The sequence below is a fragment of the Pristiophorus japonicus genome, chromosome 3 (assembly GCF_044704955.1).
Source record: "Pristiophorus japonicus isolate sPriJap1 chromosome 3, sPriJap1.hap1, whole genome shotgun sequence".
In the NCBI taxonomy this organism is placed as follows: domain Eukaryota; kingdom Metazoa; phylum Chordata; class Chondrichthyes; family Pristiophoridae; genus Pristiophorus; species Pristiophorus japonicus.
The window spans coordinates 214,935,675-214,961,109 of record NC_091979.1 but is presented as its reverse complement, the minus strand read 5'-3'; the positions used below and the strand labels follow the sequence as shown (position 1 = coordinate 214,961,109).

The 25,435-nt window shown below is 45.7% G+C and overlaps 1 protein-coding gene across 1 annotated transcript in view; it reads right to left on the bottom strand.

Annotated features, from left to right (window-relative positions):
- The window catches only part of trpm2 (transient receptor potential cation channel, subfamily M, member 2), a 410,019-nt gene that overhangs the window by 146,006 nt on the left and 238,578 nt on the right, over positions 1-25,435 (bottom strand). The window contains exons 20-21 of the mRNA XM_070876247.1: positions 21,699-21,817; positions 2,366-2,498 (exon numbers count right to left, since the gene is read on the bottom strand). Coding sequence (XP_070732348.1) covers positions 2,366-2,498; positions 21,699-21,817 — 252 coding nt within the window. The remainder of the gene's footprint in view (positions 1-2,365; positions 2,499-21,698; positions 21,818-25,435) is intronic.

Genomic DNA, 25,435 nt, shown 5'->3' with positions numbered 1-25,435 from the left:
AATTGCGTCTAATCAGCACTTGAGTGCTAAACCGGCAGATGTCTGGTTTAGCACCTCCAGGTAGTTCAAATTATGGTGATCAGCAATTAGCACCAAAATCGTGTGCAAAATCCAGACTTTCAAACAGGCGTGTCTCATGAGCACAGTACCCATTTAGTGCCTGTTTTCACCTGTTGGCCAAAATAATTCCCCTTATTTCCAAACTTTGCCTCTGCCCCTCTCCTGAAGGGGCTGCATCTTACTCGGGAACAGGTCCATGGGTAGTGGCTGCCATCCAGAATCACAGCCAATGAGCCATTCTTGCTATGTGGTCCATGCAGGAACAAACATTCAATAGTCAACAGTCGAAACAAAAAGTATACTGACAAAAAAACATTTTAAATATACCAACACATGTATTCTCACTCAACAAAAACAACTTACATTTGTATAGCACATTTAACGTAGTAAAATGTCCCAAGGCGCTTATATCAATAAAAAACATTTTTGACACTGAACCACAGAAGGAGATATCAGGACAGATGACCAAAAGGTTAATCAAAGAAGTAGGTTTTAAGGAGCACCTTAAAAATGGAGCGCGAGGTAGAGAGGCGGAGGGGTTGAGGGAGGGAATTCCAGAGAAATATACCATACAACAAACATTAACACATCAATTTGACTTCCGACATCATTTGTTTTCAACTATTTAATTCAAATCTGCACTCTCTCTCTCATTCCTCCTCTTTCCCTGCCTCATTTACCCTTTCTGGTCCCATTCTCTCTCGTTTCTCTTCTCTGCCCTTCACTGTTTGTTTCTCTCTCCTTTTCTCTGCCTTACCTCTCTCTCATTCCCTGTTCTTATTCCCTCTTTCTCCAAGTCCATTTCTTTTGTTTCTTTCTCTCTGTTATGTATGCAACACCTTGTAACCAGCATTCTGCCGCCATCAGAGTGCGCATCTGTTGGAGCCCGAGCGATCCCAGCATCCCTTGGGAGCACTGTATATAAGCAGGCCTCCCATGCTGTGCCAACACTCAGGTGTCAGAATAAAGAGACTAAGGTCACACTTACTCAAGTCTACAGTACTCAGTCACATTGCTTTATTTGAGACATAACACTTTCAATCACCTCACTCTTTCCCCTTCCCCCTTATTCCCCATTCCCTCTCTCTTTGACCCTTTCATTCTGTTTCCCCATAGTTTCTTTTCCCTCTTCCCTCCTTTCTCTCATTCCCTCGCTGCCTTTCTTATTCCTTCTAACCCACTCTTTAATTTCTCCTCTCTCTTTCCTTTCCATTATCTCTCCCTCTTTATTCTTTCTTCCATTACCTTCCTCTCATTCCTCTATTATTCCCACCTCTCTCATTCCCTCTCTCTCATTCCCTTTTTCTTACCCCACCCCCCCCCTCTGTTTCCTTCCTTATCCCTCATTCTCTCTTTTCCTTCCTTCGCTGACTCATTCCCACTGTCTTCTTTTTCTCGTTCCTCTTTCCGTCCCTCTCACAGTACAGATAGAATGGACACACACATACATAGCACATACACACGCACACAATGCACATCCAGACAGCTTGCACACACAACACATGTATGCAACATGTGTACACAACACACAAATACGCGTTTCGAGGCCCTTTACCATTTTTTAAGTATTTTCACCGCCGGGTAGGATGAGGTTGACTCCTGATCGATATTCAGCTCTTTGTCATTTTTTTTTCAATCGGCCAGGAAGTTGGTCATAATGTGGGCGGAAATACAGCGGTAAGGGGTGGAAGTGAAGGCGGGATGGATTCTCCGCCGCTGTCACTCAACAGCAGAGTGGTGGTGATGTCATTGCGCGTCTGCGTCGCCACGTATCTCCCCTCCTTTAAATGGGAGAGAATGGGCAAATATTGAGGTTCGGCCACTGGGCCACCAGGGAAGGTTTCGGCCGGGCCAGTGGCCTGGCACCAAGAGGGGGTGCCAGGCTGGCTGCACCCGGGGGCACAATCGTCTGGCCAACATGGAAGTCGGCCGGCAAATAAACTGCCGGCCACGGCACTGGGTATTCACCTTTAATGGCCGCCACGTAGCCAGGGCTTACAGAGAGAATACAAGGTGCACTGACAGAGAAAGCTGTCAGGGGCACTGCTTGGCGGGCATTTGATTTTTTGACCTGAATTTCGCCGGAGGTGGTGGGGTCCCTGTGGTGCGCGCACTGATGACGCACTCACGGCTACTCAACGACAGTGGAAGTGGGGACCGCCAGAAAAAAAACCCTGCCACATTTCGGCAGTAATGGGCCTTATCAGGACCTTGAGTTTCGGCCCCATCATGTTTAGGTACAGCACGCAACACTGCATGAATGAAACACACAAAAACACACGCACACTGTACAGCAACACCTTACCATCATTTCCACCATGATGATTTTTGGCCCAAGGGTTTTGCTAACTGTAAAAATATGCATCACTCTGAGACAGTAAATGATGAAATCTAGGCACAAAATGATCCTTCCCTGGTAGAACGTTGAAGGAAAACACCTGAAAGTACAAACATTTCCAAAATATTACACGCAGAATGGACCCTTTCCCATAATCCACTTCATACAATGACAGGGTCACAGAGATTCCCCAATAATCCCTTACCCATAAACCACCTCACAGTGTGACAGGGTCACAAAGTCTCCCAGATGCACCTGCCTATAACCTGCAGCCTCTCCCCTCTGCAATTGAAGGGGTGCAGTCTAAACAGAATGGAATCCCAGTGGAACCAGGTTCCGCCCAAATTTGAGGCCCTGCTAGGTGGAAATCTGTCTTGTCACCTTCTACGACCTCAGTAATTTTGGGGCTTAAGCTAAAAGTGCAGAAAGGAAGGAGAAATTGAACTTTAGGAGAGAGGATGGTGGGAGGGTTATGAGTGCGAGGAGAGATCTACGAGCACTGGGCTGGAGCCTATTGCTAGAAGGGGAGAGTGCAGATGGTAAATTGATATCTCCAGGAACATGTGACTGAGAATACACTGCCTATATCCCAGTGGGAAAGTGTAGCAGAGGAAGGCAGGAGCTGATGTGGGTAATGAGTGAAATAATAATCTAGGAGCAAATCAGGATTATGAAAGGATGTAGAAATCAGGCAAAGGAGTGAATAGAAATGAGGTTAAGACTGTGGGGGTTATAGCTGATAATGTGAAAGGATTTTATAAATATCGTTACAGAATGGGAAACAGTAGGACCTTGAAGATCAACTGGAGGACATCCTGAACAACTCCCTTGTGACTGTGTTCCTGGAGGAAATCTTGGGATACATTCCCAATACAAAGCAACAGGAGTAGGCGATGCAGCCTCGAGCATGCTCTGGCATTCAATTAAATCATGGCTGACCTATACCTCAACTCAATGTACCCATCTTTGCTCCAAATCCCTTCATACCCTTGCCCAAAATAAATCAATCGGTCTCAATCTTGAAAATTTCAATTGACCTCCAGCATCCACAGCCATTTGGGAGAAGAGTTCCAGGTTTCCTCTACGCTTGGAAGAAGTGTAAGGAAAAGGTCTACTACAGTTATATTGCAATTGATTTTTCTTTACAGTGTAGTAATGTTAACCTTTAACCTTTTCCATTTATGCAAGGTGGTTGAAGTCCATTTAAAGTACCACTGGGCTATTGGACCCTGCAGCAATGGTCAGTGTCAAGATGAAGTAATAAGCGGTTGAATTAAAGACTGCCATTGAATCATTTGATAATATTGTGGAAAAACAGTTAGTTCTACAAAGGAAAACATCTGAGTATAATTTCAAATTGGGGTTTCTATAGAAGCAGGACATTGACTGGTATGAAATTATACTGAAGCAAAGCTTGACTTATAATTAAAAGTTTCACTTGGTGGAATAGCAATTATATGCAACAAGAGTGAAACTATTGATAAGATAACAAAGTAGAGGAGTTGGACTATGGAAAAAGCTTGTTAACTAAAGAAAACTAAAGTTATTGATAAAGAAGAAGTAAATTCAATTCTCCTTATGTCATAATTATATGATGCAGAATTGTGTGGACTTTTATGCAGAGAAGATGAGAGAAATGTATAAAAATGGGCTTTGTTTGTAATGAGTATTTGGATTGATAAAGGCCTAAAATACTGAGCTCAGAACCCATATTCTATCCCTCCCCTTAATCTAAATACTTCTGTATTGTCGATTTCTCTCATGGGTAATTCCTGGCTCCCTACAGCCCGGGAATTTTCTGCTAACCGCTCCCATTCCAACTTCGCCAGAGATGAGTCTCGATTTCCCTCCACACTTCCAGCGAAGTTACGCCAGCAGAGTGGGAGCAACTCAAGGGGAAAATTCCCGACCGTGGTCCCAAATATCCTCACTGGTCCCGATAGTGAGGCCAGGACAACAAACTGAGGAACCTTTCCATGGGTGGTTTAAAGACCACATCTATCCTGTGTCTCCATAGACATTTTCTTCCACTTTCACAAAATGGGTCATAGCATTGAGTAAATTTTAATGAGTTAAAAGTGCAACAAGTGACTACAAGTTAATAATTCGTATTGATCTGCACACTCCCAGTATACGATGCTGCCCCTTCTCACAACTGCTGCCCTGCTCCCTACATAAAAACCCAATTCTTCACGTTATTGCATTGATGACCTCCAGGTACCGACGCACTGACCAGTGGAAATAGTTTTCCCCAACTTACCTCATTAAAACCCACTCTTCCTTTTATGGCAACTCTAATCAGAACGTCCACTTAACCTTCTCCGTGCTAATGAAGAGAGTTCCCGGTAAGGCGTTCCACAGTTTAGAAGTTAGTGTGTAAAACAGTATTCACTGTGAGAAGTGAGAGTGTGGAATGGAGTAGAGTATTAGAAGCTTCAAAGGTCAAAGATAGAAGCGAGTTCAGAGAAATGTCAAACTAGTTTTATCAATAACATCCAGAGAGACTGGCAAAAAAGTTACAATGGAGGAACAGAGATATTGAAGGGGAGACAGGAATCAACAATCAGACAAAACCCTTTCTCCATATTGTGTCCAGGAGCGAAAAAGAAAGGGTTTAGAGGGAACTTCTCAAATAAAGGAATGTAAGAGAGAGGTCAGAAGGATATCTCCAAATACAGGACAATGAGACAGAGCTTAAAGGGAGCTTCGAGATACAGGACAATGAGACAGAGCTTAGAGGGAGCTTCGAGATACAGGACTGTGAGACAGAGGTTAGAGAGACCTCCCAGAAACAGGACTGTGAGACAGAGCTTAGAGGGACCTCCCAAATATAGCACTGTGAGACAGAGGTTAGAGAGACCTTCCAAATACAGGACTGTGAGAGAGAGATTAGAGGGACCTCCCAGATACAGGACTGTCAGAAGAGGTTAGAGGGACCTCCCAGATACAGGACTGTGAGAGGTTAGAGGGACGTCCCAGAAACAGGACAGTGAGTGTCATGTATTCAACTATCATTGTAACCCATGTATAAGCTGACCTAAGTTGTACACCTTGAGAACATTGACCACAAGGGGGGTGAACTTGTGGGAGACACTCCTAACCTGGACTTTCAGGTATAAAAGGGGAAGTTCCACCCACCTTCATCACTTGAGGTCTTGGTAATAAAGGTAACTGGTCACAGAGTGACCTTCTCTCAAGTATGGGCCTCGTGTGCATTTATACTGTATAGTAAGGACATAACAGTGAGAGAGAGGTTAGAGGGACCTCCCAGATACAGGACTGTGAGACATAGGTTAGAGGGACCTCCCAGATACAGGAGAGAAAGAGGTTAGAAAGATCTGGAATAAAAAACTAGTATTAGAATTGGTGACCATGAAAATACCGGATTATTGTAAAAACCCATCTGGTTCACTAATGTCCTTTATGGAAGAAAATATGCTGCTCTTACCCGTTCTGGCCTATATATGTCTCCAGACCCAAAGCAATGTGATTGACTCTTAACTGCCCTCTGAACTGGCCTAGCAAACTGCTCAGTTGTATCAAACCACTAAGAAAAACAATAAGAATAAAACTGGATGGACCACCCAGCACTGGAGTTGGACACGGCAAAGACACATCCAACCAAGTCGACCCTACAATGTCCTCCTCACTAATAGCTGGGTCAAAATTGGGAGAACTATCCCACAGATGAGTCAAGCAACAGCCTGACATAGTCATACTCACAATATCATATCTTCAGCCAACATCCCAGACTCCTCCATCACCATCCCGGGATATGGCCAGTCCCACCAGTAGGACAGACCCAGCAGGGTGGCAGCACAGTGGTATACAGTCAGGAGGGAGGGAGTCCTCAACAATGATTTCGGACCCCATGAAGACTCATGGCTTCAGGTCAAACATGGTCAAGGAAACTTCCCACTGATTATCACCTACCGCCCTCCCTCAGCTGATGAATCAGTACTCCTCCATGTTGAACACCACTTGGAAGAAGCACTGAGGGAATCAAGGGCACAGAATATACTCTCGGTGGGGAACTTCAATGTCCATTACCAAGAGTGGCTCGGTAGCACCACTACTGACTGAGCTGGCCGAGACCTGAAGCATATAGCTGCCAGACTGACTCTGCGGCAGATGGTGAGAGAACCAACACGAGGGGAAAAACCTACTTAACCTTGTCCTCACCAATCTACCTGTCGCAGATGCATCTGTCCATGACAGTATTGATAAGAGTGACCACAGCACAGTCCTTTGGAGACAAAGTCCCTTCTTCACACTAAGGACACCGTCCTTCGTGTTTCGTGGCACTAAGACCGTGCTAAATGTTATAGATTTAGAACAGATCTAGCAGCTCAAAACTGGGCCTCCATGAGGCACTGTGGGCCATCAGGGGCAGCAGAATTGTATTCCACCACAATCTGTAACATCATGGCCCGGCACATCCCTTACTCTACCATTACCATCAAGCCAGGGGACCAACCCTGCTTGAATGAGGAGTGTAGAAGAGCATGCCAGGAGCAGCATCAGCCGTACCTAAAAATGAGATGCCAACTTGGTAAAGTGACAACACAGGACGACATGTATGCTAAACAATAAAAGCAGCATGCTATAGTCAGAGCCAAGTGATCCCATAACCAATGGATCAGGTCAAAGTTCTGCAGTCCTGTCACATCCAGTCATGAATGCTGGTGGACAATTAAACATCTAATCGAAGAAAGAGGCTTCATAAACATCCCATTCTCAACTACAGTGGATCCTAGCACATGAGTGCAAATGACAAGACTGAAGTGTTTGCAACCATCTTCAGCCATAAGTGCTGAGCGGACGATCCATCTTAGCCTCCTCCTGAGGTCCCCATCATCACAGAAGCCAGTTTTCAGCCAATTCGATTTGCTCCATATGATATCAAGAAATGGCTGAGCGCACTGGATACAGCGAAGGCTATAGGCCCTGACAACATTCCATCTGTTGTGCTGAAGATTTGTGCTCCAGATCTCCTCGGACTGATAAGATTGGCCTTGGATTGAATGATACGGGAGTCAAGGGTTATGGGGAGCAGGCAGGGAAGTGGAGTTGAGGCCAAGATCAGATCAGCCATGATCTTATTGAATGACAGAGCAGGCTTGAGGGGCCAAATAGAAACATAGAAACATAGAAAATAGGTGCAGGAGTAGGTCATTCGGCCCTTCGAGCCTGCACCACCATTCAATAAGATCATGGGTGATCACTCACCTCAGTACCCCTTTCCTGCTTTCTCTCCATACCCCTTGATCCTTTTAGCCGCAAGGGCCATATCTAACTCCCTCTTGAATATATCCAATGAACTGGCATCAACAAATCTGCGGTCGGGAATTCCACAGGTTAACAACTCTGTGAGTGAAAAAGTTTCTCCTCATATCAGTCCTAAATGGCTTACCCATTATCCTTAGACTATGTCCCCTGGTTCTGGACTTCGCCAACGTCGGGAACATTCTCCCTGCATCTAACCTGTCCAGTCCCGTCAGAATTTTTATATGTTTCTATGAGATCCCCTCTCATTCTTCTAAACTCCAGTGAACAGGCCCAGTCGATCCGGTCTCTCCTCATATGTCAGTCCTGCCATCCCGGGAATCAGTCTGGTGAACCTTCACTGCACTCCCTCAATAGCAAGAACATCCTTCCTCAGATTAGGAAACCAAAACTGAACACAATATTCCGGGTGAGGCCTCACCAAGGTCCTGTACAACTGTAGTAAGACCTCCCTGCTCCTCTACTCAAATCCTCTCGCTATGAAGGCCAACATACCATTTTCCTTCTTCACTGCCTGCTGTACCTGTATGCCAACTTTCAATGACTGATGTACCATGGCACCCAGGTCTCGTTGCACCTCCCCTTTTCCTAATCTGCCACCATTCAGATAATATTCTACCTTCATGTTTTTGCCACCAAAGTGGATAACCTCACATTTATCCACATTATACTGCATCTGCCATGCGTTTGCCCACTCACCTAACCTGTCCAAGCCACCCTGCAGCCTTTTAGTGTCCTCCTCACAGCTCACATTGCCACCCAGCTTAGTGTCATTTGCAAACTTGGAGGTATTACACTGAATTCCCTCATCCAAATCATGAATGTATATTGTAAAGAGCTGGGGTCTAGCACTGAGCCCTGTGGCACCCCACTAGTCACTGCCTGCCATTCTGAAAAGGACCCGTTCATCCCGACTCTCTGCTTCCTGTCTGCCAACCAATTCTCTATTCACATCAATACATTACCCCCAATACCATGTGCTTTAATTTTGCACACCAATCTCGTGTGTGGGACCTTGTCAAAAACCTTTTGAAAGTCCAAATATACCACGCCCACTGGATCTCCCTTGTCCATTCTACTAGTTACATCCTCGAAAAATTCTAGAAGATTTGTCAAGCATGATTTCCCTTTCATAAATCCATGCTGACTTGGACCGATCCCGTCACTGCTTTCCAAATGCGCTGCTATTTCATCTTTAATAATTGATTCCAACATTTTCCCCACTACTGATGTCAGGCTAACCAGTCTATAATTACCCGTTTTCTCGCTCCCTCCTTTCTTAAACAGTGGTGTTACATTAGCTACCCTCCAGTCCATAGAAACCGATCCAGAGTCGATCGACTGTTGGAAAATGATCACCAATGCATCCACTATTTCTAGGGCCACTTCCTTAAGTATTCTGGGATGCAGACTATCAGGCCCCGGGGATTTATCAACCTTTAATCCCATCAATTTCTCTAACACAATTTCCCGCCTAATAAGAATTTCTTTCAGTTCCTCCTTTTCACTAGACCCTCGGTCCCCTAGTATTTCTGAACGTTATTTGTATCTTTCTTCGTAAAGACAGAACCAAAGTATTTGTTTAACTGGTCCGCCATTTCTTTGTTCCCCATTATAAATTCACCTGAATCTGACTGCAAAGGACCTACGTTTGTTTTCACTAATCTTTTTCTCTTCACATATCTATAGAAGCTTTTGCAGTCAGTTTTTATGTTCCCAGCAAGTTTCCTCTCATACTCTATTTTTCCCCTCCCAATTAAACCCTTTGTTCTCCTCTGCTGTATTAAAAAATTCTCCCAGTCCTCAGGTTTGCTGCTTTTTCTGGCCAATTTATCTGCCTCTTCCTTGGCTTTAACAGTATCCTTAATTTCCCTTGATAGCCACGGTTGAGCCACCTTCCCCATTTTATTTTTACTCCAGACAGGGATGTACAATTGTTGATCTTTAAATGTTTGCCATTGCCTATCCACCGTCAACCCTTTAAGTATCACTCGCCAGTCTATCCTAGCCAATTCACATCTCATACCATCGAAGTTACCTTTCCTTAAGTTCAGGACCCTAGTCTCTGAATTAACTGTGTCACTCTCCACCTTAATAAAGAATTCTACCATATTATGGTAACTCTCCCCCAAGGGGCCTCGCACAACAAGATAGTTAATTAGTCCTTTCTCATTACACATCACCCAGTCTAGGATGGCCAGCCCTCTAGTTGGTTCCTCGATATATTGGTCTAGAAAACCATCCCTAATCTTCCTCCACTGCATTGCTACCAGTTTGGTTAGCCCAATCAATATGTAGATTAAAGTCGCCCATGATAACTGCTGTACCTTTATTGCACGCATCCCTAATTTCTTGTTTGATGCTGTCCCCAACCTCACTACTACTGTTTGATGGTCTGTACACAACTCCCACTAGCGTTTTCTGCCCTTTGGTAATCTGTAGCTCCACCCATACAGATTCCACATCATCCAAGCTAATGTCCATCCTTACTATTGCATTAATTTCCTCTTTAACCAGCAATGCCACCCCACCTCCTTTTCCTTTCTGTCTATCCTTCCTCAATGTTGAATACCCCTGGATGTTGAGTTCCCAGCCTTGGTCACCCTGGAGCCATGTCTTCGTGATACCAATTACATCATATCCGTTAACTGCTATCTGCGCAGTTAATTCGTCCACTTTATTCTGAATACTCCTCGCATTGAGGCACAGAGCCTTTAGGCTTGTCTTTTTAACTCCCTTCGCCCATTTAGAATTTTGCTGTAATGTGGCCCTTTTTGCTTTTTGCCTTCGGTTTCTCTGCCCTCCACTTTTACTTTTCTTCTTTCTATCTTTTGCTTCTGCCCCCATTCTACTTCCCTCTGTCTCCCTGCATAGGTTCCCATCCCCCTGCCATATTAGTTTAACCCTTCCCCAACAGCACTAGCAAATACTCCCCCTCGGACATTGTTTCCTGTCCTGCCCAGGTGCAGACTGTCCGGTTTGTACTGATCCCACCTCCCCCAGAACCGGTTCCAATGTCCCAGGAATTTGAATCCCTTCCTTCTGCACCACTCCTTAAGCCACGTATTCATCTGAGCTATCCTGCAATTCCTACTCTGACTAGCACGTGGCACTGATAGCAATCCTGATATTACTACTTTTGAGGTTCTACTTTTTAAATTTAGCTCCTAGCTCCCTAAATTCGTCTTGTAGAACCTCATCCCGTTTTTTTATCTATGGCCTACTCCTGCTCCTATTTCTTATGTTCTTGTGTTAGCCACACCTCTAGCCAAGCTATTCTAGTACAGCTACAACATTGGCATCTACCTGACAATGTGGAAAATTGCCCAGGTAGGTCCTGCCCACAAAAAGCAGGACAAATCCAATCTGGCCAATTACTGCCCCATCAGTCTACTCTCATTATCAGCAAAGTGATGGATGGTGTCGTTGTCAGTGCTATCAAGGCACTTACTCACCAATAACCTGCTCATCGATACGCAGTTTGGGTTTCGGCAGAATCACTTGGCTCCAGACCTCATTACAGCTTTGGTCCAAACATGGACAAAAGAGCTGAATTCTAGAGGTGAGGTGAGAGTGACTGCCCTTGACAGCAAGGTAACATTTAACTGAGTGCGGCATCAAAGAGCCCGAGTAAAATTGAAGCCAATGGGAATCAGAGGGAAACCTCTCCACTGGCTGGAGTTGTACCTCGCACAAAAGAAGTTGGTTGTGATTGTTTATCAGCCCCAGGAGTTCCTTCGGGCAGTGACCTAGGCCCAACCATTTTCAGCTGTTAGTTACATTAATGACCTTCCTTCCATTATAAGGTCAGAAGTGGGGATGTTCGTGATGATTGCACTGTGTTCAATTCCATTTGCAACTCCTCAGATAATGAAACAGTCTGTGCCCGCCTGCAGCAAGACCTGGACAAATTCGGGCTTGGGCTGAGAAGCGGCAAGTAACAGTCGTGCCACACAAGTGCCAGGAAATGACCATCTCCCGTTGACATTTAATGGGATTACCATCACCAAATCCCCCACCAACAACATCCTGGGGGTCACCATTGAACAAAAACTTAACTGGACTAGCCACATAAATACTGTGGCTACAAGAGCAGGTCAGAGGCTGGGTATTCTGCGCCAAGTGACTCATCTCCTGACTCCCCAGTGCCGTTCCATCATCTACAAGGCACAAGTGAGGAGTGTGATGGAATACTTTCCACTTGCCTGGCTGAGTGCAGCTCCAACAACACTCGACACCATCTAGGACAAAGCAGCCCGCTTGAGTGGCACCTCATCCACCACCTTAAACATCCACCACGAGCGCACTATGGCTGCAGTGTGTATCACCTACAAGATGCCCTGCAGCAACTCACCAAGGCATCTTTAACAGCAGTTCCCAAACCCGCGACCTTTACCACCTAGAAGGAAAAGGGCAGCAGGCGTATGGGAACACCACCACTTCCAAATATCCCTTAAAGTCATGCACCATCCTGACTTCAAAAGATATCACTGCTCCTTCATCGTCGTTAGGTCAAAATCCTGGAACACGTTCTCTAACAGTACTGTTTAAAAACCAAGGGCTGGGTGCTGGGAGCTCAGAGTGCACCAGCTCCGAGTGAGAAAACAAGAGCTTGCTAAGTGGGAGAGTTTGGTGAAGTGGGGGCGGGAGGTGTTGCTTTGCCTTGCTTTTCCTAACATTTTCCAAAGAGCAGTGGCGTACCTGAGTGGGAGCAGACCGAGGCCCGAGAGTGGGGATAAAAGTCACAGCAGGCCACAGCATGCGGCCAGTGAGATCTCCTGGACTAGTTTCGGTCGCCTGGTTGGGTCGGAGAGGACTTTTCCCAGATTTTTCTTCAATTGGCCTGGTTTTTATATTTTTTTTGCCTCTCCCAGGTGATCGCATGGCTCCGCGTGAGGAGAACTCTGCTTGTGACATCACAGGTAAGGCAGGTAAGTGATTGGTAGTGATTGTGGGCTAAGTGTCTATTTTTTTCTTTTAAATTAACATATAGCATATAACTAAATACTAAAAATTAACTTTTATTTGTTTAACTAACTTAATAAACTATATAGGATAAATACTTGATTAATGCTAAACTAATTAATTTATTAAAATAATGGGAAACCAGAACATGTGTTGCTGCTGCAATATGTGGGAGCTTCTGGACGTTTTGGTCCAGGGCGACTATATCTGCGCTAAGTGTCTGTGGCTCCACGAACTTCGGCTCCGAGTTGAGGAGCTGGAGTCCGAGCTACAGACATTGCGAGACATCAGGGAGGGAGAAAGTTACCTGGACCTTTTGCTCCAGGAGGCAGCCACACCCTCTAGATTAAATACTTTAGAATTGACACGTGGTCAGGGACAGGAGGGTGCGACTGCGAGGGAGGCAGGTACGGGGATCCACGAGGTAGTATTACAGGAGTCTCAGTCCCTGCACTTGTACAATAGATTTGAGGTCCTTGCAACCCTTGAGAACAAGTGTGCAGACTGTGAGGTGGATGAGCAGACTGACCAAGGCACCGTGGTGCAGAAAGCCATTCAAGTGGGGGAGTAAAGAGGCAGGTGGTTGAAGTAGGGGACAGTATAGTTAGGGGGATAGATAGGGTTCTCTGCAGCTGAGAGCGTGCGTACCGAAGGCTGTGTTGCCTACCCGGTGCCAGGGTAAAGGACATCTCCTCCGGGCTGGAGAAGAATTTGAAGTGGGAGGGGCAGGATCCAGTTGTCATGGTACATGTAGGTACCAATGACATAAGTAGGACTAATAAAGAGGTTCTGCTCAGAGAGTTTGAACAGCTATGGACTAAATTGAAAAGCAGAACCACAAAGGTAATAATCTCTGCATTATTACCTGAGCCATGAGCAAATTGGCATAGGGTCAATAGAATCAGGGAGATGAATGTGTGGCTCAGAGGTTGGTGTGGGAGAAGTGGGTTTCGATTTGTGGGGCACTGGCACCAATATTCGGGAAAGAGAGAGCTGTTCCATGGGGATGGACTACACCTGAACTATGCTGGGACCAGAGTTCTAGCGAACCGAATAACTAGGGAGGTAGACAGGGCTTTAAACTAAATGGGAGTGGGGGCTGGGGAAGAGGACGGTCGCAGTAGAGAACAATCTAGAATGCTGAAGAGAAAAGAAAAGGAAGCAATGCAGGAAAGTGATTATGGTAAGGATAACCAGATTATGTCGGAAGGGACAGAGCATACAAACACAAGAATGCACTAATAAATAGGGTCCAGGTAAGAAAAAATAGCGATAAGACAAATAGGGCTATAGTACAAAATAATGTTAAGATGTCTAATAATGTTAAAAAGACAAATCTAAAAGCATTGTTTCTGAATGCATGAAGCATCTGTAATAAGGTAGACGAATTAACAGCGCAAATAGATGTAAATGGATACAATATAGTTGCAATTACGGAGACATGGTTGTAGGGTGACCAGGGTTGGGAACTAAATATCCAAGGATATTCGATATTTAGGAAGGACAGGCAAAAAGGAAGAGGGGGTGGTGTGGCGTTATTAGTAAAGGATGAAATCAGAGCAATAGTGAGAAAGGATATTGGTTCAGAAAATCAAGATGTAGAATCAGTTTGGGTGGAGCTAAGGAGCACCAAGGGGCAGAAAACATTGGTGGGAGCTGTCTATAGGCCTCCAAACAATAGTGGTAGTGTAGGGGACGGCATCAAACAGGAAATTAGAGATGCATGTTGTGGGAGCACAGTCCCGCGTTTCTGAACTCTTTGTTCAGCACGCATTCTGAAGTTTGGATTAAGAAAGCAGGAAGATTGAAGTTTGGATTAATAAACAAGAAGATTGGAAGTTTGGATCAAAAAGAGACTGTTAGACAATGTGGTGCCTTCCAGCCATTGAGATGAGGGACTGGTCATGTCTGGATGTTAAATATTTGAGTACCTTGTTACAGTGGGAATAATGGAAATTCATGATTAAACGATTTGATGATGTCTGTATGTTAAGTATTTGATTGTAATTTTGTTACTATTTAATGACATCTGTAGATTAAACAAGCAATGTTAAGTATTTGAGTACCTTGTTACGGTGGGAATAATAGTCTGTATGTTAAACGATTCAGAAAGCAGTTAGTCATGATTGTCTAAATGCAAAGAATAAGAGTTCAAAGGCTTTTTAGATATAAAAGATGGAACTGGCTTTTGTCACACAGACTCTTATGGACTGTAGAGACACTGGCCATTCGAAAGGTGCCACGGAAATCGAAGCAAGGTGCCTTTGTGAAGTGTTCTGAGTAACTTTCATACTTGGTTTGTTTAGTGTGAATGTTTAAATAAAAGACCCGATGCTGCCTTTACTACAACTGAGTGTGTGCGGGTAATTCGACGTTCAAAGCAACGAGGTGAAAAAGAGCGAGACAGCCATTACAACACATGTAGCAAGGGTACTACAGTAATTGTAGGTGACTTTAATCTACATATAGACTGGCCAAACCAAATCAGTAATAATACTGTGGCAGATGAATTCCTGGAGTGTGTACGAGATGTTTTTTTAGACCAGTATGTTGAGGAGCCTACTAGGGAACAGGCTATCCTAGATTGGGTATTATGTAATGAGAAGGGGTTAATTAACAGACTTGTTGTGCGGGGTCCTTTAGGGAAGAGTGAGCATAACATGATTGAATTCTTTATTAAGATGGAAAGTGAAGTAGTCCAATCTGAAACTAGGGTCCTAAATCTAAACAAAGGAAACTTCGAAGGTATGAGGAATGAATTGGCTATGATAGATTGGAAAGATTTATTAAAAGGCATGACAGTGGATAGACACTGGCTAATATTTAAGGAACAAATGTATGAATTGCAACAGTTATACATTCCTTTCTGGAGTAAAAGCACAAAAGGAAAAGTGGCCCAACCATGGCTATCAAAAGAAATTAAGTATAGTATTAGATCCAAAGAGGAGTTATACAAAGTTGCCAGAAAAAGTAGCAAACCTGAGGATTGAAGCAGTTTAGAATTCAGCAAAAAAGGACCAAGAGATTGATTAAGAGGGTAAAAATGGAATATGAGAGTAAACTTGCAAGGAACATAAAAACCGACTGCAAAAGTTTCTAGCAGTACGTAAAAAGACAAATGTAGGTCCTTTACAGACAGAAATGGGAGAATTTGTAATGGGGAACAAGGAAATGGCAGAACAATTAAATAAATACTTTGGTTCTGTCTTCACGGAAGGGGAAACAAATAACATTCCAGAAATGCTCGGGAATCAAGGGTCTAGTGAGCAAGAGGGATTAAAGGAAATAATTATTAGTAAGAAAATAGGGCTGGAGAAACTAATGGGACTGAAGGCCGATAAATCCCAGGGCCTGATGATCTGCATCCCAGAGCATTAAAAGAGGTAGCCATGGAAATAGTAGATGCAATGGTTGTCATCTTCTAAAATTCTATAGATTATGGAACAGTTCCTGCAGATTGGAGGGTGGCAAATGTAACCCCACTATTTAAAAAAGGAGGGAGAGAGAAAATGGGGAACTACAGACCGTTTAGCCTAATATCAGTAGTAGGGAAAATGTTAGAGTCTATTATAAAGGATGTGATAACGGCAAACTTAGATAATATCAACGGGATTAAATAAAGTCAACATGGATTTATGAAAGGGAAATCATGTTTGACAAACCTACTGAAGTTTTTTGAGGATGTAACTGATTGAATAGATAAGGGAGAACCACTAGATGTAGTGTATTCGGATTTTCAGAAGGCCTTTGATAAAGTCCCACATAAGACGTTATTGTGCAAAATTAAAGCACATAGGATTGGGGGTAATGTATTGGCATGGATTGAAAATTGGTTAACTGACAAGAAACAGAGAGTAGGAATAAATGGGTCTTTTTCGGGGTGGCAGGTACCACAGGGATCAGTGCTTGGGCCCCAGCTATTCACAATATATATAAATGATTTGGATGAGGATAATATTTCCAAGTTTGCTGACGACACAAACTAGGTGGGATTGTGAGTTGTGAAGAGGATGCAAAGATGCTGCAAGGCGATTTAGATAGGTTGAGTGGATGGACAGACACATGGCAGATGCAGTATAATGTGGATAAACGTGAAGTTATCCACTATGGTAGAAAAATCGTAAGGACACAGTATTATTTAAATGGTGATGGCTTGGGAAGTGTCGATGTACAGAGGGACCTGGGTGTCCTTGTATACTAGTCATTGAAATTAAACATGCAGATGCAGCAAGCAGTTAGGTACTCAAATGGTATTTTGGCCTTCATTGCAAGAGGATTTGAGTACAGGAGCAAGGATATCTTATTACAGTTATTATACAGGGCCTTGGTGAGACCGCACCTGGAGTATTGTGTGCAGTTTTGGTCTCCTTTCCTAAGAAAGGATATACTTGCCATAGAAGGAGTGCAGCGAAGGTTCACCAGACTGATTCCTGGGATGGCAGGACTATCGTATGAGGAGAGATTGGGTCGACTAGGCCGGTATTCACTAGAGTTTAGAAAAATGAGAGGGGATCTCATTGAAATGTATAAAATTCTGACTGGGTTTGATAGACTGGATGCAGGGAGGATATTTCCACTGGCTGGGAAGTCTAGAACAAGGGGTCACAGTCTCAGGATACGGGGTAGGAAATTTAGGACTGAGATGAGGAGGTGGTGAACCTGTGGAATTCTCTATCACAGAAGGCTGTGGGGGCCAAGTCACTGAATATATTTAAGAGGGAGATAGATTTCTAGAAACAAAAGGCATCAAGGGGTATGGGGAAAAAGCGGGAATATGGTGTTGAGATAGAGGATCAGCCATGATCATATTGAATGGCGATGCAGACTTGAAGGGCCGAATGGCCTACTACTGCTCCTATTTTCTATGTTTCTATGTGGGAGTACCATCACTACACGGACTGCAGTGATTCAAGAAGGCAGGTCACTACCACCTTCTCAAGGGCAATTGGGGATGGACAATAAATGCTGGCCTTGCCAGCAACACCCACATCCCATGAATGAATATAAAAAAATTATTTCTCAGATACAGGAATGTGGGAAAGGGGTTACAGCGCTATCCCCAAATACAGGAGTATGAAAAAAAGGTTTCAAGGATCTCCCAGACACAGGAGTGTGAGGGAGGTTATTTACTAATGACCTGGCCTTGGGTATACAGAGCATAATTTCAAAGTCTGCAGATGACATAAAATTTCAAACTTCAGGATGACATAGACAGACTGATGAAATGGGCAGACATGTAGCAGATGCAATTTAATGCAGAGAAGTGTGAATTGATGCATTTTGGAATGAATATTGAGGAGAAGCAATGTAAACTCAATGGTACAATTTTAAAGGGGGTGCAGGAACAGAGAGATCTGGAGGTGTACATACACAAATCTTTGAAAGTGGCAGGACAAGCTGTTAAAAAAAATTGGGATCCTTGGCTTTATAAACAGAAGCATAGTGTACAAAAGCAAAAAAGTTACGCTAAACCTTTATATCACTGGTTAAGCCTCAGCTGGAGTATTGTGGCCAATTCTGGGCACCGCATTTTAGGAAGGATGTCAAAGCCTTGGAGAGAGTGCAGAGGAGATATACTACAATGGTACCTGGGATGTGCGACTTCAGTTACATGGAGAGACTGGAGAAACTGGGATTGTTCTCCTGCCTGAAAGGGTGATGGAAGCAGATTCAACAGTAACTTTCAAAAGGGAATTAGATAAATACCTGAAGAGGAAACATTGCAGGGGTATGGGAAAAGAGCAGGGAGTGGGACTAATTCGATAGTTCTTTCAAAGAGCCACCACAGGCCTCCTTCTTTACTCTATCATGCTTTGAGAAGGTCCTCCCAAGATACATCTGTGGGAGGGGTTAGAGGGGCCACTCCAGATACAGGAGTGTGAGAGAGGAGTTAGCGGGGACTCCTCAGATACAGGATTGTGAGTTAGGAGTTAGAGGGGACACCCCAGATACAGGATTGTGAGAAAGGAGTTAGAGGAGACTCCACAGATACAGGATTGTGAGAAAGGAGTTAGAGGAGACTCCACAGATACAGGATTGTGAGTTAGGAGTTAGAATGGACTCCCCAGATACAGGAGCATGAGAGAGGAGTTAGAGGAGACTCCCCAGATACAGGATTGTGAGTTAGGAGTTAGAGTGGACTCTCCAGATACAGGATTGTGAGCTAGGAGTTAGAGGAGATTCCCCAGATACAGGATTGTGAGAGAGGAGTTAGCGGAGACTCCCCAGATACAGGATTGTGAGTTAGGAGTTAGAGGGGACTCCCCAGATACAGGATTGTGAGAAAGGAGTTAGAGGAGACTCCACAGATACAGGATTGTGAGTTAGGAGTTAGAATGGACTCCCCAGATACAGGAGCATGAGAGAGAAGTTAGAGGAGACTCCCCAGATACAGGATTGTGAGTTAGGAGTTAGAATGGACTCCCCAGATACAGGATTGTGAGAGAGGAGTTAGAGTGGACTCTCCAGATACAGGATTGTGAGCCAGGAGTTAGAGGAGACTCCCCAGATACAGGATTGTGAGAGAGGAGTTAGAGGAGACTCCCCAGATACAGGATTGTGAGTTAGGAGTTAGAGGGGACTCCCCAGATACAGGATTGTGAGTTAGGAGTTAGGGGGGACTCCCCAGATACAGGAGTGTGAGTTAGGCGTTAGAATGGACTCCTCAGATACAGGAGCATGAGAGAGGAGTTAGAGTGGACTCTCCAGATACAGGATTGTGAGCTAGGAGTTAGAGGAGATTCCCCAGATACAGGATTGTGAGAGAGGAGTTAGAGGAGACTCCCCAGATACAGGATTGTGAGAGAGGAGTTAGAGTGGACTCTCCAGATACAGGATTGTGAGCTAGGAGTTAGAGGAGATTCCCCAGATACAGGATTGTGAGAGTGGAGTTAGAATGGACTCCCCAGATACAGGAGTGTGAGAGAGGAGTTAGAGGAGACTCCCCAGATACAGGATTGTGAGTTAGGAGTTAGGGGGGACTCCCCAGATACAGGAGTGTGAGTTAGGCGTTAGAATGGACTCCTCAGATACAGGAGCATGAGAGAGGAGTTAGAGTGGACTCTCCAGATACAGGATTGTGAGCTAGGAGTTAGAGGAGATTCCCCAGATACAGGATTGTGAGAGAGGAGTTAGAGGAGACTCCCCAGATACAGGATTGTGAGAGAGGAGTTAGAGTGGACTCTCCAGATACAGGATTGTGAGCTAGGAGTTAGAGGAGATTCCCCAGATACAGGATTGTGAGAGTGGAGTTAGAATGGACTCCCCAGATACAGGAGTGTGAGAGAGGAGTTAGAGGAGACTCCCCAGATACAGGATTGTGAGTTAGGAGTTAGAGGGGACTCCCCAGATACAGGATTGTGAGAAAGGAGTTAGAGGAGATTCCCCAGATACAGGATTGTGAGAGAGGAGTTAGAGGAGACTCCCCAGATACAGGATTGTGAGTTAGGAGTTAGAGGGGACTCCCCAGATACAGGATTGTGAGAAAGGAGTTAGAGGAGACTCCACAGATACAGGATTGTGAGTTAGGAGTTAGAATGGACTCCCCAGATACAGGAGCATGAGAGAGGAGTTAAAGGAGACTCCCCAGATACAGGATTGTGAGTTAGGAGTTAGAATGGACTCCCCAGATACAGGATTGTGAGAGAGGAGTTAGAGTGGACTCTCCAGATACAGGATTGTGAGCTAGGAGTTAGAGGAGATTCCCCAGATACAGGATTGTGAGAGAGGAGTTAGAGGAGACTCCCCAGATACAGGATTGTGAGTTAGGAGTTAGAGGGGACTCCCCAGATACAGGATTGTGAGTTAGGAGTTAGGGGGGACTCCCCAGATACAGGAGTGTGAGTTAGGCGTTAGAATGGACTCCCCAGATACAGGAGCATGAGAGAGGAGTTAGAGTGGACTCTCCAGATACAGGATTGTGAGCTAGGAGTTAGAGGAGATTCCCCAGATACAGGATTGTGAGAGAGGAGTTAGAGGAGACTCCCCAGATACAGGATTGTGAGAGAGGAGTTAGAGGGGCCTCTCCAGATACAGGAGTGTGAGAGACGAGTTAGAGGGGACTCCTCAGATACAGGATTGTGAGAGAGGAGTTAGAGGAGACTCCCCAGATACAGGATTGTGAGAGCGGAGTTAGAATGGACTCCCCAGATACAGGATTGTGAGAGAGGAGTTAGAGTGGACTCCCCAGATACAGGATTGTGAGTTAGGAGTTAGAGGAGATTCCCCAGATACAGGATTGTGAGCTAGGAGTTAGAGACGACTCCCCAGATACAGGATTGTGAGAGAGGAGTTAGAGGAGACTCCCCAGATACAGGATTGTGAGAGAGGGTTTTAGAGGGGACTCCCCAGATATCGGAGCATGAGAGAGGAGTTAGAGGGGACTCCCCAGATACAGGATTGTGAGTTCGGAGTTAGAGGAGACTCCCCAGATACAGGAGCGTGAGAGAGGAGTTAGAGGGGAGTCCCCAGCTGTTTTTGACATCTGTTAAAGGGTAACGTTGTACATGTTATGGGGATTTACAGCGCTATAGGAGGTCCTGAAAGGCGCTACATTAATGCAAGTCAGTCTTTGTTTCTTTGATTAACATTTTCACATCAATGCTCTGTTTGAGAATCTGTCCGTATCTACAGTGGGTCATGAGCAATGCTGAGTAGCTCGTCTCGATGTCCCTGCGTTAAATGTACTGTGCAGTGTGGAACGGAGCCTCGCACAGCAGAAACACCCAGGCTCAATCCTCAGTCTCTGCCTAGTGAGCTACTTTCAGCTGGGGAGCTACTTCAGGATGACATAGGCAGACCGTTGAAATGGGCAGACACGTAGCAGATGGGGAAGGAAGGGGCAGAACTCAGCCAACAACCCTTCTCCTGCTGGAATGTGTGCATGTGTGCATCTCCCTGATCAGGATATGGGCAGCAGTGATGGCCCCCGCTGGTTAAATGGCTGGTCAGCACTCATGGAGCTGGCTTCCAGTGAGAAGGATGCCCGAGGTCATCTCAAGGTCATGAAACTCATAACCAATGAGAGTCAAATACCAGAACCAATACAAACCTGCAAATGAGTCCCACTATAAAAATCAAACTGGCAGCCACGTCCATCCGATTCCATGTGCTGCTGATGTACAGGAGCGCTTTCCTCCGGAACCCAAACACGCTCGGATTATAGATCAGCTGCAAATCAGACCAACATCTAGTTAGATAAACCCCAAGAGAACCCAGGACAGTAACATTACAGAGTTAGTGTCACAGGAACAGGAGGAGGCCATTCAGCCCCTCGAGCCTGTTCCGCTATTCAAATAGATCATGGCTGATCTGTGTCTTAACTCCATCTACCCGCCTTGGTTCTGTTACCCTTAATATCCTTGCATATCAAAAATGTATCAATCTCAGTTGTGATATTTTCAATTGAACCCTAGCTTTTTGGGGGAGAGAGTTCCAGATTTCCACTACCCTTTGTGTGAAACAGTGCTTCCTGACATCACCCCTGAAATGCCTAGCTCGAATGTTAAGGTTATACCCCCTTGTTCTGGACTCCCTCACTAGAGGGAATAGTTTCTATATCACCTCCTTTTAAAATAAAAAAAAACTTGATCAGGTCACCCTAAACCTTCTAAACACAAAGGGGTCGAAATTTGGTACCGACATTTTTGAGGCGTGCTGCCGTATGAGAGAAATTTTTCATGCCTTGCTTCAGGCAGACTCCCCAGACACCTAAAGAATTGATAGCAGCATAAAATCATAGCGTTGCACACTTACCTGGATGCGCTGTGCGGCGCTAAGTGGGCCGTTAAGCGCGGGCTCAACATCCGGGACTTAGGCAGCATTTGGAGCTGGGCCATAGACATAGTGGCACCATCTGGATTGAATTGAGATGTTGATTGGCTGCCTGAACGCCTCATGGGTATATTCGCTTCCTACGCAATCACTCAGACGGTGAGCATGGTAGACCTTGCAGCAACAGCTTGTCAGCGTGCCCATTGGTTCACGAACACCGCAGTAGATCCACTCCTTGATGTACAGGAGAGGCGTCAGCAGCTGCTGAGGTCAGAGGCTGGGAGGAAACCCCAACCCTAAACATACCGAACATATGGAGGGAAATAGCAGAGCAACTGTCTGTGAGTGACACGGAGTCAAGGACAGCAATGCAATGTCGTAAAAAGTAGAATGAGCTGACATGGATAGTGAGGGTGAGTATCTTTAATTTCAAACTTCAACATGCTACGTTCTGACCTCAATATGCATTCTCTGCTCAATGCAGTGTTTCGTAATCCAAGCTCTAAGTGGGCGATGCCACAGTCAAGGTTCTCGTTTGCAGCCTCACCCACTGGAAGGGCCCACATGCGCTGTTAACCTTGCTGCTCGGCTCTGCAGACCCACCCCTCATGTTGTTTACTCCTCAGTCTTCATACGTGTCTTGAAGACGGTAGCCTAACTCCGCCTTTCGCTTTAATGTTGCAGGCGAAGCCCGCCAACAACCAATGGGAGCAAATGCAGACTAGTGGAGGGGAGCCAGACCTCCAAGTGCTCACTCTGTTGGAGGAATGGATAGCTGGCCTGATGGGCGTTCAAGTTGATGCGATGACGGTTGGTGTGACCGACCCTCCTCGGGATAGTGACAGTATGTTGAGTTCCTATGCAGTGACCTGCAGGACACTTGGCCCTCACACCATCAACGTGCAGCTATTTTCATGAGACTGGCATTCACAAATGCGTTTCCCACTCCTGACCCCCTCCCCTGCAGGTAACCACTGTTCTGTGTTTGTGCTTTCAGATGACCAGCCAGACCCACCGGGGCCTTCTCGGGTGCAGATGGTGGCGACAACCCAGTGCACGAGGAAGTGCAGGAGAATGGCACCTCCTTTGACCTCATGCAGGAGGCTGCGCCATCGGAGAGTGGGGCCAGCAGCGCTGCTGACCAAGGGGTGATGGGGGAGGTGGAGGTGGGTGATGCTCCGAGACCCAGTGACCTCCAGCAATGCCATGGGGGAGGGGAAGCCCAGGGACCAGCTCCCCGGAGGGTGAGTGCATGCCTGAGTGATGCTCAGCAGCACTCTGATGATGAGCCAACTTAGAGGTTCCCTGCAGTTGCTCAGCGATCTGCTAGGTGCAATAGCAAGGGTGCCTGAGAGTCTTGATGTGAGGATGGAGGAGTCTGCCTCAACTGTTGCTCATACTTCTCAGCAGCCCATTGAGCCCGTCCTTGGTAGGTACCAACAGATGCTGGATGCAAACAGTGACCATAGGTCCCAGACATGGTGGCACGGGCAAAGGCTGACGTTGCAGTGGCCATTGAGCACCATACCAATGCTATTGTAGGCCTCCATACTCAAATGTCATCAATGCATGGTGTCCTGAGTCAGCTCTCTGGTGTACTGCAATCGCAGACACTCTTGATGCAGAGGCACATCGATTCCAAAGACACACTGACCGCTGCCATCCGGTCTGGGGCCCCATCAGTTGAACAGGGACCTAACCTTGCCGACCCAGTGCAGGATTCTGACTTCATCCAGATTTCTGCAGATGATGATTCTCTGCCCTGGGGGAGTATCAGCCTGTTGAGCCAATTGGACCGAGATGGTCCTTTCTCAGGATGACCTCATTTCCCCTTCGCAGCTGCCACTCCCTGCACCCCATCCATAACAGAGTGCTTCCACCCATGCTGAGGTTATGCAGTCCGCAGCCGGGTCTTCCAGGACCCGAGCTGGTTGGGGACGTCCTGCTAGGCCATCATGTGTGGCTGTGGATCCAAGTCAGCAGCCGACTACCAGCCTTGCTGAAGACCCTGAGACCCCATTGCGGAGGAGCAGTAGGTGTGGGAGAGGAGAGAAGGGAAAGGGTGGTAAAGCTCTCTTTAAGACAAGGGTAAGACCTTTGGGAAGGTGGCCACATATGCTGACCTGGTGAAGATATGAGCTTTTAACATTAGTTACACTTGTATGACGGACCAAACACTTGGTTGATAGTCAACAAAGATGCCTAGGTTGTTGTAATGTGAGCTCATGTAAGTTGTTGCACTTGGATGAACGATCCCACAATTGTTTGGTACTTGTCAGAGATGTCTACCGTGTTACAAAATGAACTGATGTCAATAAGTCCATTTGGATGTCTATGAGAATGTTTGACGGGGTTTTATGGGTATGTTGATATGTTGGGGATGAAGTTGTTGTCTTGCAGTTGTTTTCACCACGCATGATTTATGTTTGTAATAAAGCAAGTTTGGATTGTTCTTATGATGAGGCACTGATTATTTAAGATGGAGGGCTTCAGGGTGTGTAGCGATGTGTTGAGTTGATGCTCAGGTGTATAGGCTGGTCATTCGGCACTTTAACACTTATTCATTGGAATCAATAGCGAAGAGTGTCTGATATGCAGCCCTTCCAGCCGCAGCAGTATCATACTTTGGTGAGGATCCTCGACTACCTCGTCATCGTCATCCTCCTCCTGAGGTGGATCATCCATCCCTGATGGTAACGGCTGGGCCCTCATAATGGCCAGGTTATGCAGCATTCAGCAGACAACGGTGATCACGGAGACTCTATCAGGTGAGTACTGCAATGCCCCTCCACAGCAGTCAAGGCATCGGAAATGTTGTTTCAGAACCCTGATAGTTTGCTCGATAATGGCCCGGATTGTGGTATGGCTGGTGTTGTCGCGCTACTCGGTAGGGTTGGAGGGATTGCAGAGGGGTGTCATCAGCCAGGGGGCCATACCATATCCTTTGTCGCCCAGGAGCCAGCCACGGTCTTCATGCGATGGCTGGAAGAGTCGTGGCACACTGGTCTCCCGCAG